The following is a 20,139-nucleotide window of genomic DNA, read 5'->3' as shown; positions in this document are numbered from 1 at the left end:
TGCGCTTGAAAATAAAGGTCTTGGTTTCTGCCAGAGATGTAGCTAGCTTCTGTAACGTGCTCTTTCCCACCCTCTTCATACATATATGTAGCTTATAGGACATTTTGTTTATAGGACTCTCCTTCAACTTTAAGCTAAGTGGGGAGATGCCTCACTGCTGGAAGTAGAGCTTTTATTCTCTCATTTTCTTCCTCCCCAGCAGTGGTCATCCTAGTCAGCCATATTCTGTTAGMCGAGTCGTTGCAGTACAGGTAGATTTCATTGCAGTATGACCAGGTTTGCCTGCCTTGTGTCTGGTTACAGATTAGATGCAAGCAGTGCCCATAGGAATTTAGGCAAGTCATATGTTTTGGCATTCTTCATTCACTGATCTTGCAGCTGGTTCAAATCTAGTGATGAAAATGGCAAGGGCACACAAGGGAGTAAGAGCGGYTTCCGGAGGTTCCGGAAATGTGAGCCTGTTTGAAAATTTGGTCCAATGCCCTCTCTCTTTTCCCCCTTAAAGATTATCGTCTAATAAACATAGCCTACCAAAAAGTCATTTGCAATTGTGTTACAATCATAATGACTTCAACATGTGTTCATGAAGGTTTTTCATTCCCGCAGTGGGACAGGTTACGGAATGAACAGTTTTCAGTTTAGAGTGGGGATGCAGTAAGCGCTRTCTCATATAGCTGCTCCTTTGTTCCTAAATGCATTGCACTGTCATTTGCATCAATGCAAATCATTTATAAAGCACACCAGTCTCATCTGGGGAAGTATCACTTCTGCTGGGACCTCATCCAGCTGAGAGATGCAGCTCAGCTGCTTTCTACATTCTGCAGTCAGAAGGGTTCACAGTGCACATAGCTGTACCCTAACCAGTTAAGGAGCTGATAGGAGTTAAAGCAGAGCAGCGCTGATCTTGGCATGAAGAACCCTGAATATGTGCACRGACAGCTGGAATCCATGTGGGCACAGCTACCTGAGGTGGTAGCTGAGTGCTATGTCCTTCCCTATCGCAGATACTGCCAAGTTTCCTCCCTTCATCAGTTCATGCTGTTGGATTACAGTCTTGGGAGATTTTTGGTTAATTTTTAGAGTTTGTTCTGCATAGGAGGAAATCAGTCCTAAACAGACAAGTCAAAAGTTTGTTGCAGATCTGTGTCCCAGCTGGAACTTCTGCAAAGTTCAAGGGAGGCTTGGAGAAAAGATTCAATGCATGTTGGGTTTAAGTTCAATTCTGACTCTGACTAGGAACAGCTTTTTGTTCATAACAGCAGGAATTCAATTATAAAGGTGATTATGAGCATTAGAAGCATCTCATGGGTGATATTTGTCTTTAGTTCCTTTAGAAAAYCTCTCCTTTCCACCATCCAAACTCCGCACAGCGTATGGACAGGTCCAGTCCAAGACCCTACATCCAAATATTCCCTAACTTTGGGATATTCCACATATGGATAGTGTTTAGTAGCCTAAGTCTGTTTGTAGATGAGAGTTTACCCAATTATTAATCCCCACCGCAGCCGTTACTGGACTGCACTCAGAAAGACTGCGGACGCAGACAGAATAGCTATATTCAACACTTCCCCAAATACAACCATGAGCACTCATCAAAAATAGGAGTTCATTTCTATGAAGCAGAGGTCCTGCTCTTGCTCTTCCTGAGCAGTAAGGAATGAACAAAATTGGCAAAACTCATCAGGACTCTTGGCAGAAGCTTTTGTCCAGAAGACATGAGCATATGAAGATGAATTTGCATTGTGTTATTCAGGGAAGCTATCATGGAGTCATAACAAGCAGAGGGAAGCAAGGAGGGATAGCCTGTTAGGTCATTGGGTCTGCACTTTGAGCCAGAGCAGGATAGCTAACTCAAGTCTGTCCTTCACTACTTTTCCCAGTCTCGTTTTTAAAATAACACAGAGGCTTCCACGACTCCTTGGGGAAGTATTTCACAGACTAACAGGCCTCACCCATAGGAAATGTCTCCTGATACTCAGCTTAAATTTTCCCTTGTCCCCATGCTCGACATGCACTCAATACCTTTGGTTAAAGCAGATGTTAAATTTCCATCTGCTCCTTTGGACTCCTTGAAATACCTCTTTGTAAGGTAGATAAGTATGTGAGTAACAAGCTACTTAAAGAAGAAAAAACATTGTGAAAGGAGGAGAGCAAGGAATTCAGACAGGAACATTGAACCAAGATAGCTTGGATCTGACAAAAAAACAGGAAATTCACATTTTAGAGCCAGTCATCTTGCTGTCCAACAGCCTTCCATCTCTCCATGCAACACAAACACCCACCTTTACTTGGAGTGTCCTGCCTTTTGCCAGCTATGGAGATTTTCTTCCCTTTACATCCACTCCCTAAAGTAACATCTATACAGTAGGTACACAGCTGTTAACTGAGAATGGATAGATTGCTCTTTAAAATTCCCCAGGGTTTTATCTGCTGCCAAATGTGGCTAATGACACTTTAAATATTGTTATTATTATTGTTATTCTTRTTTGCTGCTGCTACTTCTTAGCATGATGCCAGCTGGATTTTCCCCTTTTTAAAATATTTCAGCACTTTTAAAGGTCAGTGCAAATAATCCAGGGATCATGACAAGTCTGAAAGCTTCTCAAGGAACTTGCCAAATCCTTAGTCCGTCTGACAGAGGGATGGGCAACATCAAACATAGATGGAAGGAGCATGCCTTTTCTCATAATTTGGTGCAGGACATGCTGCCTGCTACAGCAAGCCAAACAGCTCTGCATGCTTTGGTTTGGTTAACAGCTTTCTTCTTACCTCTATTTCTATCTCTGCCTCTACATATCACTCTACTTACCTACCTCTTCTTCCTCCCTTCTCCTCAGGGCATTTATAGTGTCTGCCTCACTTTAAAGGGGCCACAGCTATACAGAAACGACCATGAGACAAGGCTAAATTCACCGACCATTCGGAACAACTCACCTGCAGGATCTGCCTCAAGGCTGAGGTTGAAGTGACAGCTGATGCTCCCAGAAAGAAACCTGAAGTGCATCCTAAATTGAGGCTGCTTATAGCTTTGCTATGCCATGTGTGACCCAGGCACACTTTTCAGCCTTTGTCTCTCCTGTCTCTCTTCACAAAGATCTCATGGCCAATTTCCTTGTTAGAAGAGGCACAAGAGCAGATTGATTCATAGGCAKCTTGCAAAACTAAACAACACCAGATACCAGGTCTCAGGAGCAGTCTAGATCTAAGTCACCTATTACCTTTGGAAATTTTCTGAAGTATACATGGAAAGCTAGACACACCAATACGATTAACTCTCAGTCAGACATGTCTGCTTGTTGCTCATCTGGAAGCCTCATCCTTTGTGCCTGTGGGAATTTCTGAGGGAGGGAGTGTGAGGGAGTTTCTAGGAGAGAAAACATTGCTCTCCGACATCTTTTGTAAGCAGAGCAAATAGTTAAGTGAAAAATGTGTATGTCTGAGCTGCATTGTCCCTGTACTGTACTCTGCGCAGTGTATGTGCTTTTGTATTGAAGATAACACACTTACTTCTTTTGATTGCAGGGGAAATTGGACGCTCTCTGGGTCTTGCTGCGGAAAGGTTACGACCGTGTATCTGTGATGCGCCCACAGCCAGGAGACAAGGTACCATGCCTTCAAAACAATTCTTGTAGCTAGGAAAAAAAAATGCTACTAAAGTTTTTGACTCTCTTTTCAAGTGGGACAGAAGGGTAGTGAATCTCTTCCCCTGTTGAAGCAGATACTCATGATAGTTTGGGAACAAGAATTCAGTCATGTCTATCAGCTTTCTTTGCAACTGCAGCTCATGCARTTTCAGAATAACAGCTTCAAGCGTGAAAGTTGTCCAAGTGCTGTGACAATAATACCCATGTAAGAGCCCAGTAGATTCTTGGTCTTAGATATTATAGCTATTTTCAGTTAATTACATAATTAATTCTGACGAATATCAGGAACTATTCCTGCATTTTTTCATTCATTAAAGTCTTACATTCCAGAGTGAAAATCTGAAAATACATTAAAAGTATATATTTCACTACATAAATTCAAATTTCACTGGCATTTTTACAGAGCAAGGTTTGCAGAATAAGAATAGGAACTGTTCTGTGAGAGGGAGGAAGTATTCCCATATGTTTCTTGTAAAATCTGTGTTCATATTTATGAAAAAGGGAATAGTGAAATTTTACACATTCGTGTGTGCTTATGGGCAGAAAGAGAAACCGATGAAGAGAATGCACTAATATTGCTTAACAGGAATTACGCTGTCTCTGGTGGCAGGATGCTGTAGGGCTACATCTCTCCTACAAAGTATTATCTCCTCCTGCTGAGTAGAATTAAGTATCTGGGTGCTTCCTCAATCATTTCACACATGCTCACATGCTTTGTTCATTTCCAAGTGCGCCCAGCAGACATGCAGGGACATGCTGCTGGGAAGAGAGAGCAAGAGCTGCATCTGGCCTTTGCAAACTTGGTGTKTGTTCAAGGTCCGCAACGTGGCTGAAGTGTAATCACTATGAGAACCATACAATTTTCATCCCCTAACTCTCCTTGCAATTTAGCCACTTAACATTCAGTTGCTCAGGACTGTGTCCATCTCCATTCTGAACGTCTCCAAGGATGGAGATTCAAGATCTTCCTGAGCCCTTGCTCAATTTGACTACTCTCATGCCGAAAATATGTCAGTTATATTAGCTATCTGCCTGGTCAATTTACACACGTCTGACATAAATCAACAAAGTGSCTTGGGGTTCCTTCAGGGATATATTTGGTCCAAAGCATAAGTGTGTAGCATTGTCAGGAAACTTAACAAGATATGAAACCACAAAGGCATTTTTTGGTGGAGAAGCATAGTCCTGTAATGTTTGGCTTCCTGTGAGGTTTTCCACTGAGTACAGGACCAATGAACTTTTGTGAATAAAAGTTTTAATATTTTCTTGCTTATAGGGGGAAATTTGCTAAAATGTCTTTGCTTAGTTGCTAATGCCTGGCAACTTTTGTGAATTTTTTCCACAAAAATCAGGGTTTGAAGAATGCCTATTCTATGAATAATTTTTTTTGATTTGATGTGTTATGAGAAAGATGCCTCTTCCGTTTACACTAGAGAAAATCTAGAGCAGTGTAATTGAAGCCAATAAAATTAGTAGTGATCTATATTAGTGCAACTGACAGCAGACTCCCTCCCTGCTTGGTGATATATCTTCTCTTAGACATATAGTCTGTGTCCTGTCAGCATGAGGAATAGCAGMATTAGTCCAAACAGGTGCTATATGATCCAGATTCTGAGTAAATTTAGCTCTGTATGATTCTGCTGTGATATAAAGAGGCTCTGACTTGGGTACAAACACAATTTAGTGTGAAAGAGAACCTGGCTCAAAATACATCTAGGCTTATAGATGCTAAATATCTGTTTCTCTGCAGCTGACTCCTAGAAGGCTTGCAAATATTTGGAGTACTTTCACATGTAGATGTGCTTCTCTGAATTTCTATGAGGTTAGACTGCTCTTAGAACATTTGTTTTCCTTTGTGTAGACAAAACTATGTGCCTAATTGTTTATCTTTTCGGAATGCCCTTGACATTCTTAATAACTTTTAGACTTGAGCGAAGAGTTTATGTGTATTCCTTTACAGTAGTGACATAACTACCAGGTGATGTCACCACCAAGATGCAGGCCAAAGCAATGTGAAAACTCACTGTAAAATAGTAAAATTACAATGACATTCATTAGTTTACACAGCTGAAATGACAGAATTAGACTCCCCTATTCAGCAGAGATGTGGGGGTTTTTCTTTCTCTACTTTAGATTTAATCTGAAAGAAGAATTAGCTTTCAAGCACTGAGTTAGGCTTTGGGATATCTGAATCACCTCCTATTTTGCTATAGACATTCCCTGTGATTTGGGTGCCATTATTTAGTTTTTCATATCTTACTTTCCCCCTTTGTAGATGTAGAAAGTGATTTTACTAGAATTGGGTGTTGGAAAGGTTGTCTTTACAATATTTAGAGAGCTCCATGCAAGAGACTTCAAAGAGATGAGGCAATATTGCTGTTAATTGAACTGTGGGAAATGTGACAAGCCTTGAGAGAAGGGTTAATCAAAAATAGCAAAAGGTTGCAAACGTAGTTGTGATATTTGCCCCTCACAAAATAGGGAGACTCCAGTCCCTGTGTGATGCCAGCCAATCTTCCTCTATTGTTCTCTGGGCCTGATTTCTTCCAAGAGAGTTTAAATGCATGTCCAAGCCTGAGGCTGGACAAGCATACGTGGTCCAGGCTACCTCCTCATTAGCTGCTTCTTCCAGGCCAGTACACGTCAAATACTATCTCATAAAATACATTGCTGTTACGATTTGATTGGAAATCCAGTGGGAAAGTCAGTGCTGAACTGATGGGGACAGCAGCGTGGAAATGTCTGCCAGTGTCTAACTGCAGCTGCCAGTGCCTCGAATGCAGATAGTCCTGATTCAGTGTGAATTACTTTCTTTGCAAGAAAAAGCCATCAAGAAAAAGAAGTAACCCCATAGAAAATCTTTTCCCAAAGGAAACTTGTCTGTAGGACAGTGCTGCAAAGAAAAGCTTCTGATGCATTTCTTTGAAATGATGGGAGATTTCTACCCCCACAAACCACCGTGCAGCCAGAATCCCCTACCCAGGAATTCAGGACTGGTTTTTGTGCATTGAAGCTTAGATCCAATCCCTTCCATTAACTTGAAGGTTTTTCACCACAATCACAATGAGAGTGCCTTCGGTATCACTTGTAAGCACAATCCATCCTCTGGAGTAGATGTTTAATAATCTAAAGTTGAATAAGCTCTTCCTCATTTCGTCCTTCCAACCTGGCACATGGTTCTTGACATCTGTCCAGCTTGCAAAAACATCCASCGCAACAGCATTTCAACTCTCCATTGTCCAAAGTCAGGACCACTCCTACATCTTGTGATGGATGCATCATTTGTGCAAGTCATTTAAYAGGCACATTTATATACTAGCTTACGTGCTGGATATACAGCTAAGCACATGGTGTGTCTGGTGGCTGACAGATACTGTTAAGAAGGTGTTTTTTGGCATGACACTCTGAGGTAGGGCCCCTCACCTGCTTGACCTAACATGCCAGCTGGCCATATCTGACAGGCTTGGATGATTCCATCAGAGAAGATGCTGCAGCCATGCCATTATGGAGTAAAGTCGCATACAGGCATCCCTGCACGCTCACAGACAGACATCCCACCCATGCTATCCCAGCAACATGCTTCTGGTGTAGTGTTTGCCAGCACTGAAGATTAGCCAGAGTGGTAGAGCTATGAGAGTTGCCTTGGCAGCGGCAAGCTCAGCTGTAAATTCCTGTGGCCTCTCCATGTGATTCCAAGTAGCTCCCTTGGACCAGGCAGCGCAGACAGGGAGCACAGCAAGGACAGACTTGGTCCTCATCAGGTTGTGAAATCTTCAGCATGGGCAAACGGCCTCAAGCGTGGGCAAATGGAACCGGCAGACTTGGGCTTGATCATTTTTCCTCCTGGGAAAGAGGGGCAGGTAAAGGACAGCCCTATCCAGCTTGTCAACAAAAGGAGCCCACTCAGAGCTGGTAGCAGCAACTTCAAGCCAGCATTGTGATTTTAAAGCAGAGGCACAGCTGGTTTGAAACTTCAGCCCTAATGCACTGGAGGCATGTGCAAACTCAGCCCTGCCACCTGCAGAAGACAGGAAGCTTCAGGCAGTCAGACACAAGGCTTTGAGTTATTGCAGCACAAGCAGGTCAGCTTCAGCTTTCCAACTTTTTCCTGACTCTCCCTAAGTTCCTTCCCGTACCATCACTTCACAGAGCAGTGTCTCTGCTCTCCAGAGAACAGGCTTCTGATTATTACAAATGCCCTGAAAAGGGTTGAAAGCTCTTATTTCCTTGCACCACAGCCCCAGGCTGCCTGTGAAATGCTGGAGTTCTGTGCCTTGGAAAGATGGCTGCAAAGCAAGGGGAGGGGAGATAAAGGGATTTTGGAGATCCCAAATCCAATTCTCTTCCTCCACGTGCCCTTCATTGCACTGCCACTGTCAGCTGAAGAAAGCACCTACACCCAAACACAAAGCTGGTTATGTGCAGATTGAAGCCATCTCCAGTTCCTTTGCTGCCTCCATATAATTTTCCCCTGCAGTGCTAGCTGCACCAGCTTTCAGAGGAGTGCAGTGGAACTGCCTGCTATGCTATAGGAGACGAGACCACTCATTATTCCCATTCCAGGTCCTCTGCAATAATGCAAGGCAATGGAGACTGTGTTGGRTGCTCTTGGCTTCTCTACCTGTCCATCACCCAGAGCAGTTTTGGGCTAACTAGCTCAGTTGTAACCAGCCACTAAGTGTAGACTTCATTACATGAACTGAGTAAATAGTCTGGGGTTGCCTAACAGAAAACTAGCTTGCCTATGCAGCCTGCTGCATACAAACTACCAAGAACGGGTCTGCACCAAAGTTCAGCCATACTAACCTTTACAGCATGGACATACCCTGGGAATGAGAGAATCAGTGAGCAGTAAAGCATCCTGTAAGAGCCAGTAGCCTCAAAATCAATCACCAGGGTAAAAACCCAGAACATAGTACGTTCTCAGGGAAAGGCCAGATAAACATTCGAACCCTTACGGGCAAAATTTATGTCTGCTAAAGAGTCACCTGAAATTTTCAGACGAGCCTTTGATCATACAACGTTCCTAAAAGCTACAAGGAGGAGTCACTCTGAAAGCAGTTTGCACCCCCTTATATCTCTTTCTTGAATAAAAGAAGGAAACAGATTTTGAACCTTTGGCATTGTCACACGGGCACCTTAATTCACCCACTTGGTCAACATAAAAATATGAAGCCAGATGAAAAGTAACTGAAAGGAATCTCTTTTTGCTTTGGAGCTGCAAAGGAATTGGATTCAGTCCCAGGATTACATCATTTTCATATATAAGCAATCCCTTGCTATAATCAGTTACTTTATCCACTGCCAGCACATTAGTTGAGCAGTTCAAAAAGATTGCTTGCGTAGAATGAAACATGGATCTAGCTTGGAACATCGTGTTGACTAATTGTTACTGTTTATCTGCTGCAGCCCATGCAACTTGCTGGGTACCAAGCAAATCGTCAAGAAAGACAGTGCCTGCCCTGAGGAGTTCATAGTAGGCTGTAACAAGATACAGATTCAAGGGTAGTGACTAATAAACTTGCAATTTATATACGTTGCGTGTATAGCGTGGGGACTAATGCTTAACTTCCTGTCATCCTTCCTCGTGTGACCTCAGACAACCCCTTCTCTTTGTCTCTTTGTCTGTTCATGCTCTGAACCCTTTAACCAACATTTAGTTACCGTGTACTAGGACTGTTTTCTCACTGCAAAAGATACCRTCATCAGAATAACTGAGTGCCTGATACAGTAAGAAAGATTTGCCCCAAAACTGAGCTGTGTTTTTTTTTTTTTTCCCCAACTGTAACAGTTGTCATAATAAAAGATAAACTTCTGCAAAACCTTGCCTTGATCTGTCAAAGTAAAAGGATCTTTCTAATTTGAAGGATTTTGGTTCAGGCTTAACCCTGCAGACTCTGCACACAGGCTTAAGAAAAATAATGTTGTCCAGGCCTACAAATTCTTCATTTCTGGTTCCTGGGGCGTGATGCATAGTACATAGCTTTGCATTAGAGGTGCCCAGACTGGTGCAGGGAAGGCTGATGCTAGCAGAGATGGAGGCACAGGATCTGAAGGCAGGACAGCTGAAGCAGCGTGCTGCCCCTAAGCTAAGTCCTGTCTTCCRTCAGGACTACTTTGCTTGGGCAGTGCACCTTGCTTATGTGGCTGCCCAGCTTYTCCTCCCAGCACCTTCGTGAGGAATGCTGCCTGCGATGGATGCGGTCATGACTTCTGAAACCGGATTAGGGCCAGATGTTTCTGGACATTGGAGAGCTGAGAATTCTTCAAGCAAGAATACCAGAAAGGATGCCTGTCCACAGCCTGAACCAGAATCTCAGCTGCCCTTGACCACTATAGCTTCAAGAAAGCTACACTAGTTTACATCAGCAACAGGTCTCACYCAGCATGTTTTTATACTTGCAGCAACTGGGCACGTGCCTATTTGCATTTCTGAGAACAAAACATGAAGCAAACTTTGGTCTGGTTTGCAATAGCAGAAAGCTTGTTAAAGTGCATCTTTTATCACAAAGTAGAAGGAAAAGAGAGGGACATTCAGGACCTATTTTACGTGTAGCCAGAGAGGCTGAGATGCACAAGAAGGTTGTGAAATTCTGTTCTTGGAGTCAAACCTGGAAATGGTCTGGGGTTAGCAATAGACACAGCTGTTTCCAATAAGGCAAGGAAGTCAGAGTCACATGGGATTCCTGTGGTCTTCTCACATTTTCGAAAGACTAGGTTTGCATTTTTGTCAGCCTTAATGAGGTTATTTTTACATTCAAAACATCATCAGATGGGGATGATTTAAATATATATATATGCGTGTGTGTATATGTATGTATATATACGTATATATGTGTGTGTATATATATATACATGTATATGTATGTGTGTATATATTATAAAAATATAAAAGAAAACTTCATAGGTTCTATAATGGAGTAAGTTGTTAGTGCAAAGTGCTCTCCAAACATGGGACCCAAATAATTAACTGGTGTCACTTGAAAGCTGTTAGTTGAATTTCCATGATAAACATTGTTCTGTTAGGAATTTTTGAGGAAATTATACAATGTGTTTCAGGCTCACAAGCTTGGCTTGGAAGAGCTCAATCTAGGAGCAAATTATATTTTAAATGTTTGTAGTAGTGCATTAGTTACATTGTCATTTTGTGTGTGTTTATATAGGTCTAGATAGGAAGAAAAAAGTATAATGAAGCCATATCCTGCCTAAGTTAGCCAAAATGCCGGTGGAGGAGTTTTTTTCCAAATCTAGTATGGTTTTGCAAATTTACTAGTCAAATTACTTAAGCTACTATCTTTTTAGATCTCAGTGAGGTGATCCTGCAACAAATTGTGGTTAGTTATGACAAGAGGATGGGGTTATGAAATATATGAAAATACCTCTATTAAAATAATCACAAGTGTTGTTACAATGAAGGGAAGAGCGTGTGTGTATGTGCACATGATGACTTGCCTGCAGCATGAGAGCACATGCTCAAGTGATTCTCAATAAATGCAATGGGACTTAAAAATGACCAACATGCAGCACAAAGTCCACACTTTGCAGAATTGGGCCTTTCGCAGGGAATGGTCGTTTGAGATGAATGACTGATATAATCCAGAATGGTCATCTGAATTCCTTAGGCTGTGTAAAACATGCACAGTGAAACCTGAAATCATTAAGTTAAGGTTTTGGCATTTCACTATAGTGTAAAAATACTAGTGTGATGGTAGGTCAGAGAAGGTTTCGTAACCTTTTGTTGAAACACAGGGTTTTTCTGTAGTGAAGATTCATGCAATCTGACTGTAAACTGGTCTTATTTCATACACTGGCTGTTCTGTTTATATTAAGATCATTGGAGAGAGATAGGGAGAAACACTGAGACAGTGCAGCAAAACTAATTTATCTGCATGCCACACAGTAGATATGTAGACCACAGTAGACCAGCTACCTAAAGATATCTCTGGATAAGGGTATCTTCAACCGCCCATTGAAGCCTGCAGGTACTGTGCTGTGTGTGCCCCAACTTGTCCAAGGCAAGTGGATAAGGAAAGCCCAATMTCTTTCAAAGAGGAGTGAAGGACTTTGCCAATAATGAAGGATCCCTGCACATACATCCTTATAAGCAGGCACCTATATGTGCCTATATATCACCTATATGTGATAAACAACAGCCTATGTCCTACCCCACATTGCCAGTGACTCATGGCCCATGGGGAACACAAGCACTCAATTTCTTTCAGTGTTAACCACCATGGACTAGTCAGCAGCCGCTTTGCGCTTGCAATAAACTCAGCCATTAGCAGGTTCATGAGGAACTGTAAAGACCATTAAGTATTACTGGCACACAAGAATACTGTTTTTAACTTGAGGATGCATTATTAGAGCTATATCAAAAAATGTGGAAGGAATGTAGCAGTTAGCTGAGACCTTTGCTTGGAGTGCAGAAATCCAATCAAAACATCCCAAAAGCCATAATTATTCATAACTGGATTCAAATTCTGCCACACAAACCAACCTCCAGTGTTTCCCACTGAAAATCATGAAGTCTGTTTCAGTACATAGCAGTCAAGGAGAATGGTAGTATGGGGCAGGCTAGGTATTATTAGTTCACTATGAACATCACAAAGCACAGGAGCAAAACATGTTACCCTTCAAATTCTCCTGGAGTTATCTCTTATTTTGAATTTTCAGTCAATTTTAGAGGTGAGGGAATTCAGAGTTAAGGCAATTGTCTGATTTCGTATCATGTTCTTTCAAAGCATCGCGAATAGAAACTCTGAAGAACCCACCTCTTCTCAAAACCAAGAACAGAAACCAGGGGATATGATTTAAAATTCCCCTGCTTTAGATATTAGACCATATGCCCTATTCAAACCTGGGAGTAAAACCAGCGACATGGGCTCCAAGTTGCCACACACACACGTGTACACTCCTGCTTGCTTGGCTATTCCTCTTTCTGCAGCCTCAAAAATGCACAGATAATGCATAATAAGGAGCTATTGTTCAACTGAGCCTAAGCTAACAGGTTTCTGCTGATAGACTGCAGAGCTTGAGAACAAAATTTTAACCTTCCTGCACGTATTATTGCAGTGRGGTTTTCCATTAATAGCCGTGGAAAAATTAACCTAAACATGAGCTCTTCTTCCTGGAACTAACAGCCCCAAAGCCAAAAGCCTGGTGATCTGCTCATCATCTTGCTGGGCTACTGCAGAGCAGAATGCACATTACCACAAAAGCAAAGCATGGACATGGCCTTGTGCGCTTTAAGTGGCAGACCTCTGTTTCTGAAGCAGAGCAGACAGCTCATAAAGTAGAGCATCCCAGTCATCTGCTGATTAGGGCAAGATTTCTCCTAGACAGAACTACAAGGTTGTGCCTTTAATATTCACATGCAGAGATCTACCTAGGAAACCAAGGCAAATCTTGCAAATGAGATTGCAGGAATGGGAATAATTTCCTGCTAGAAGGAAAGTGGACAATAATTTCTGTTTCCTTCAGCCATTAGCACTACTCTGCGCAGAGCAATTTTCCTGGGTGACATAACATGGAAACAGCCATGTGATTGTGTTGCTCTCCCATTCACATAGCAGAAGATCCTTTCCTGAACCATGACCTGGCTTCTCTGCCCCAAGGCAAATTGCACCCAAACAATCATCCCCAAGTCACTGCTTTCTGGAAGAGTAGGTCCTCTACTCTTCTGCCTCCCCAAAGGGATATTTACTGTTACCCTTGATTAATTGTTCCAGTTACATTACCAAAATAATGTGTTTCATTTTTCTTTTTGAGTTTCTCTCTATTTTCCTCATACCCAGTAGACTTTGTTATTCAAACTCCAGATGAAAGATTACAATCCTGTGCAAGACAGTGTCTTTGATGTGTTGTCACTCAGCATTTCTCCWAGACTAGCTCCCTCTTTCCAGAAAGACAATGGGAAGAATGACCAGATCTTCCTGGAGATGACACTCGTCCCACAGTGTAAATAAGCCAAAAGTAGCTCCTGCAAAAGCAATCAGGCCTCATTTGCTGACATACGAATGCCCACTCATCACCAAAAGAGCCATGCTCCCAAATTCTCTGGCACAAGCTGAAGATGAGGATATTAAGCTCATTCCCGTGCTTCAATTTGGCAACATAGAAGCCTGTATCATCTTGCTTCACTTTTTATGGGAGTTTGCCCTGAATGTTTTCTTTTCAGTAGGGTCCCCACTGGTTCAGTCCTGCACAATGTAGCTGGAGATACCAAGCACCAGAGACTGGCAGAGCAATGGGTATTATCTGGATTGTGGTAGGTCTGAAAAACTAGTTACGGGCCAGAAGATATGAGTAAGCCTCTGARTAAGATTTCAGCTGGAGGTTGAATTGGCAGAACCACTCTTTGTTCTGTGGGGCCCTCAGATACATGGTACTGTATATGTATGTATGTMTGTGCATTAGTCATAAGCCAACGTGACTGAGCTGTTATAACTCTTACTTATTTCAAACTTCGTGAAAGATTTGAGAAAACTGCATTGCTTTATTGAATTTAAAGAATTTTATTGTTCAGTTTGTAGGAAAACATATTGCTTGAACAGAATATAAATATAAATAAAAACCATGCTTTAACATCTGAAAAGACCAAGCCATATGTAAGGCATCAAAGAAAGTTAGATAGTTTTTCTTCTTTGTTTCCTCCTGAATCTAGACAGGATGCTTATCTGCAGTGTGGGAAACTGCTTCTGATCTAACTGGAGCTCACTAGCCATGTGTAAGATCACTTGTCACTATCTTTGCAAATGTGTTTGTCATTCTCATATGGGGTAAATTCCACTCCCTCGTTATTTTCAGAAGGAAATGCCTTTTTATACCACTCTTTTCATAGGGTTAGAAAGTTATATCTAGTGTGTCATGATACCTGACTGAAGATTCTGGATCTTGCTCCAGACTTCACCATTCTGCAATACTTTTCACAAAGTATTTTAAATTAAATCATTACAGTTGGTAGTTTTCAGTGATGCCTCTATAATAAAAGACCAACTTATCAGAACCTTGTTGGAATCATGATCCAAAATTACTTCTTATCAGTGGATGTCTTCGTCTTCATTTGGGGAGAAGATAAGTCAAGCATCCAATTTTTCATTTATTGRATGACCAAGGTGGCTGGAATGTCTTGGGAATGGTAGGTTTCATAAGCAACACTGAGTTCAAGTCCTTGTATTTAATAACAAGAGACAGATGAGAATGTTTTTGTTGTGGTGATGTTTTATCACAAAATGAGACAGTTTTAATAGTTGTTYGGTGACTAAGAGAGGTAGCCGTGTAATTACTGTGCTTGCTGCCGGAGGCGTTGTTTCCTGGCATTGCCAAGCATACACAGCACAGGCCGCTCTCCCTCAGAGAGGCTGGCTAACAAACCTAGGAGCTAGTTAACAGTTTCCTAAAACTGTCTCCAGACACCCTTGTGTGATTTGAAAGGCAGCATACCGCCAGCTCGGATCATGAAAGCAGGGACATTTTAAGCTCTCAGAATCCTGTCATGTGCCAGATGTCTGGGATTTGGGAGTTCTTCTTGACATAGGGTTTTCAGGGCAGTAAAACCCTCTAGTAACCCAAGAGCACCCTGATCCTTGCTTTTCCCAGATGATAAAATGGTGGTGGAAAGCAGACAGTGATTATTCCTGCCCTGGTCTATGCCCAGTATAACCTCATCCCAGCACAAAAGAGTGGGTTTTTGGAGAGAGGTTTTGTCAAGTGCCCTATGCAAAGACTTTTTTTCACAAGAGGGGATGCACACCACGTTGTCTACAGGCAGTTTTTCTCTATAGCTGCAGGAGAGGCAGCATGAGCTATCTGTGCCATTTGGCTCTTGCAGGCTGTGGAGAGGCAAACTGCCAGTTTACCGCCCTCCTCTCCCTGGGGGGCTAAGAGCTCCCATCAGATTCACTGCGACTCTCCACTCTATATTCTTCTTTCTCTCCCCACTCATCACCCTCACAGATGTTTGTGGAAGTTTTATGCCTGGACTGAGTTCAAATCAAGCACCAGGGCTCTTTGGGAGGGAGGATCTGGCCTAGGAAATTTAGCATTAATTTCTTTCATCCGTATATGTGCTTTCTTTGCTTTTCAAATAGCTACAGTTTAGTAAGTCATGTATTTCCAGAGACTAGYGATAGCTTTTGCATATATTTAATGTCTGCCTATTACTCATTTGACCAGTAGGTCCAACAAATTTTTGTGCTTGATTCAGAATCAGAGACAAAATCACAGTTTAATCCTGTCCTCTCTTTTCTTTTCCATTTTCTTCATTTATTCATTTCTGTTTCTTTCTCTCTCATAACAATAGGGCAAAACAGAATATTTTTATGGAAAGTCTGAATTATTAATAATCCCTACAAAACAACATTAAGGATTGTATCTTTTCCAGTGCCTCTCTTTAAACCCAGGACCTCAGGAGCTAGTCCCCTTGTTTTATGATCTTAAAATCTTGATATTTTTCCAGGTATTAATTCCAGCTTGATAGGAAACCAAGAGAAACAGAAACATTCTTCATCTTCACTTTAGAAAAATGTACTCAGTCTTCCCCTGTTAAAGAGATATCTTTTTCAGTACTGTGGATGGCATGTCACTGCTCTGGGACTGAACTCCCATTCCAAAATTACCTTACTGCTGTGCACTGTGTGAGCCTCACCCTAAGCAGCTGGAACCACAGAGAGCAGGGCTGCAATGAAACAAGAAAAAAGCTTTCTCCCAGTTTGAGCCCTGCACTGATCAGGGGCAGGCGGTTAGCTGGTTAGAGAACAAAGAAACACTGCAGTGTCTCGGGAGAAAGGTCCATCTTCCGCTCAGCTGGATTCGGTGTGCCAAATCCCATCAGTGGGTCTGTGCAGGTAGAGGTCTGGGCAGGTCATTGTGCACTGCGCTCTAAAGGATAGAGCAATTTACAGCTAATTTACAATCTTAGATGAAAAMAGAAAGGGAGACGTGAGGAGGTGAGAAGCGGTTCAGACAAGGCTGTGGAGTTCCTAGGAAGCGCCACAGCTTGGCTGGAGCATCTGCTGCTCTTTGCATCTCTGCTTGACAGGTCTGTGTTCGAGACATAAATACTCTGGATCGTTTTCTTGAACACACAGCAACCAGCACCCTGAGCTATAACCTCAGTAGACTAATGTCCCCCTCCTCCCAGATCTCACCCTTCTCTTTCAGCCCTGGCAGGCCTCCTCTCTCAACCAGATGTAAAGATCAAAGGGAAAAGCTTGGATCAAGTGTGCAACCCCTTGGCAATGTGTACGCAGAGCATTTACAGGGCAAGGCCCATGGTCAGAGGAGGCAAGCCTCCTAAGGCTGAACGCTTTGCTRTCTCAAAGGCAGTGCTGCCTGCCTTCGTCCCTGAGAAAATGAGCTGTGGAAGGTGAAAAAGCAAGGCCACTCCAAGCAGAATTCATTATGCCTGTGAGCAATATTCTCTAGAAAAACAATATAAAATGCGAGAGTGAATGGCCTCACTGACTTTGCTGATTCCACTAAATTTCAGGACTAATAACGTGTCCATATTGCTTCAATTGTCTCTTCTGAGGCACAGCTGTGACTCTCTCCCCTGAAGCGTTGCGGCTGCAGAAAGGGAAATAAAACCTAGCCAAGGCATTCAGCACAGCAACCCTTTAATATTCAGTGTGTTCCTAACATTCATACATTCTGTATCTCCAACTATTTCCTCCATGCTAGAAAGGCTGATAGAATTGGCTCGTCATATGGTATGATCTGATACACTCTGACCATGAGCTGTGGTATGATCTGGTTAAAGAGCTTTTTCTCCTGGGATAAAAGGCAACTTCTGTTTAGGGCTCCAAAGTAGCACTTAAGAGAAATGCCTCCTGRAGATTCTGCCACCATCTCCCATATCCACCTCATCTAAATTTGGACATCTAAATGAGGTGAGAAACCTAGGCAGATAGCCAAGAGGAGCTCCTAGCAGGTGGCTRTTCAGTCCCTCCTAAAATATGAGTCATGCAAAGGCCCATGTATTTCCACTGACTGTAGAGAGATCCTGCACTCCTTTTACCTGTAGTTCCTCAGACACCTGTGCTGGTTGTGCATCCTGATCCCCAAGGCTGAACAAGACATTTAGGCCCWGATCCTTAGAGATATACAACTGCTCACGTGGAATTTTATCTGTGGGATGCACTGAACTATGTTGGCAGTGGAGAGCCCTGTAAAAACTTGAATGGATAGGTGATTGGCCAGCCAACTTGATCTTCATCCAGACAGTTTTCCAGATAAAACAGCACTGAACTGAGGAGTAGGTCAATGATGCTGATGTTTTATTTTTCTATTGGAGTTATATGGTACAAAGTCCAGCTGTGAATCAGRGCCCCCTTCTGGTAAATGCAGGTGGGAAAACACATCTCTTGCCATGCAGTTCAGAGAAAGCTGGTCTTCTGGTGCTCTGAGATTACTTGTCTGTGGTCATAATCTGGCTAGTGCAACCTCTGTAGTTCTGTGTCRGTTATCAGATTGCTAGATACAAGATGAAATCCGTTTTTAACATCTAACTTTTTGGTTCAAGTATTTCTCTTCCCCATGAGTCTGCTTTGCATTTGTACCCAGACCACTACTAAAACATTTTCTGTCTGTCCTGTGCAATGGTATAGTATTTTTTTTCCCTGGATTTCTTCTTGTCATTCAGTCTGACAATCCCTTCCCTCAGAGATGTTGGCTTCTCCAYCTCCTCTGAGGCAGTGTAGCTGCCAAAGTCCATTCTGGAGTGAAAACTCCTATCTGGCATTCTCCCTGCAGCTGCATGGGTGAGGGAAATGTCAAGCAATGAAACGCAAGAAGAATTCCCTTGGTCTGTCAGTTCACATRAAATGAGGAAGAATCCTGAACTGTGTATCTGCCCTTCACACACGTAGGATGCCCTGCAGGATTACCCCTCGCACAGTAGTAGAAAGCGTGACCTAACAGGTCACAGTCAATTTGCTGCAGAGCAGCTAACCCAGGCAAGAAAGGAAATGGGAGGAGACGGGAAATTGTGTGCTAGTGCTGAGGTAAAGGCCCCCTCTTTATCCTTCTGAAGGGAAAAGAGGATTGAACTCTAAAGTAATACCACTGTAATGCATATTGGAATGAGGAAGGGATGTCTGGTGAGTACCGCTGCGTGCTGTGCTGGTGCAGGGCTGAGTCTGGCTTTCGTGTCTGCGCTCCCCATGCTGGCTGTTCTCTCACCTGCATCTCCCCTGCTCACGCTCAGAACTGCGGTCTGACTCGATTCAAGCCAGATGGCGTGCCCAACAAGTCTGTGTCAAACCATGGTTATCAAGGACAGTGGAGACATTTGAGAAAAGAGCTCTCCGATTTCAGAGCGACCCTAGTACTCGTGAAGAAGCGTTATCATTAGTCACAGATATGAGTAGTAGTTCTTAGATGCAGAATCACTGGGTGGTAGCTGACCACAAAAACTAGTGTAAAGCACAGTGCAGCTCTTGGTATGAGGTGCTAGCACTTTCACGTGATAATGGTGTTCCTGATTTATCCAAGCCAATTTTCTTCAACAAGAAGTCAAATCTTTGCCGGGGAAGTCAAACCGTGCGCAAGATGTAATATCTTATCATTTGGGGCCATCCTTTGGGTATCACCAGAAGTGCTACATGGCTGTTAGTCTGCAAGCCCTGCCCCGGCCCCAAACCCAAGGATTTCTGAGCCTCACTGCATCCTCTTGAATGCTTTTTGGGCAGTGATGCGTTCCATTTGGATCAACGGCACCATAACCTCACCCCTGGAGCATCCAGACAGAGTATCTCTCCACACAAAAACAATTGCAACTTTTTGTTCTCTGGCTGAGATTTCTGGACTGCTGCTTTTTGTTCAGGTTTATTTTATTTTCAACATAAATAAAGAAAACAAAACCAGTGCAAGCAATAGTCTGAAGCTACTAAAGTTGCATTGCAGGAGATGTGGAACTAGAACAAGGAAAACATTCTTATGGGGCTTTTTTCTGAGTAAAATTGGTTAATCTTCAGTTCAGACTTCTACTCACTCAGCAGGGTTATCCCACCCTATTTACTTAAAATCACAGCAAAGTGCATTAAAACACTGTTAAAGCAGAGACAGCAGCCTACAGAGAGAAAACAGAACTACRGACTCTGAGTTGAGATGGCTGTGTGCTTATCTGAGGCTTTTCTCTGACTGATCATATGGTGCCCCCTTGTTGGCCAGCATCAGAGGTGCCGGGATGCTGCAGAGGGAGAACAGTGTTTCTGGCAGGGCTGTTGCTCAGTCTTCCACTTCCCTTTGTGTGAACATGTTGTCCTGGGCAAAAGATGCCGAACATGACCCCACTGCACAAACGCTAATGGTAACAGACAGTACAGGGCAGTGGCTAACCCTGTCCTCCCTTTCTCCCTCCATGTGTGGTCACGCTGTAAGGACAACCGTTAACTGAGAGGCATTARACCTCAGGGAGGGGCATTACCGTAGGCATATTCATGCCGGTTACTTGGGTCTCTGCTCTGCCCCAGAGATCCATTGCTCAAGGAGAACC

At 42.8% G+C, this 20,139-nt stretch overlaps 1 protein-coding gene across 1 annotated transcript in view; it reads left to right on the top strand.

Moving 5' to 3' along the window:
* The window catches only part of ANTXR1 (ANTXR cell adhesion molecule 1), a 101,187-nt gene that overhangs the window by 75,304 nt on the left and 5,744 nt on the right, over positions 1-20,139 (top strand). The window contains exon 17 of the mRNA XM_085313376.1: positions 3,523-3,603. Within this exon, the coding sequence (XP_085169502.1) occupies positions 3,523-3,603 (81 nt within the window). The remainder of the gene's footprint in view (positions 1-3,522; positions 3,604-20,139) is intronic.

This window comes from Rhea americana, unplaced genomic scaffold (assembly GCF_003343005.1).
Source record: "Rhea americana isolate MKP2758 unplaced genomic scaffold, rheAme1 scaffold_383, whole genome shotgun sequence".
NCBI lineage: Eukaryota > Metazoa > Chordata > Aves > Rheiformes > Rheidae > Rhea > Rhea americana.
Note: the sequence above shows the minus strand (reverse complement) of the source record. Positions and strands in the feature narration are given on the sequence as shown.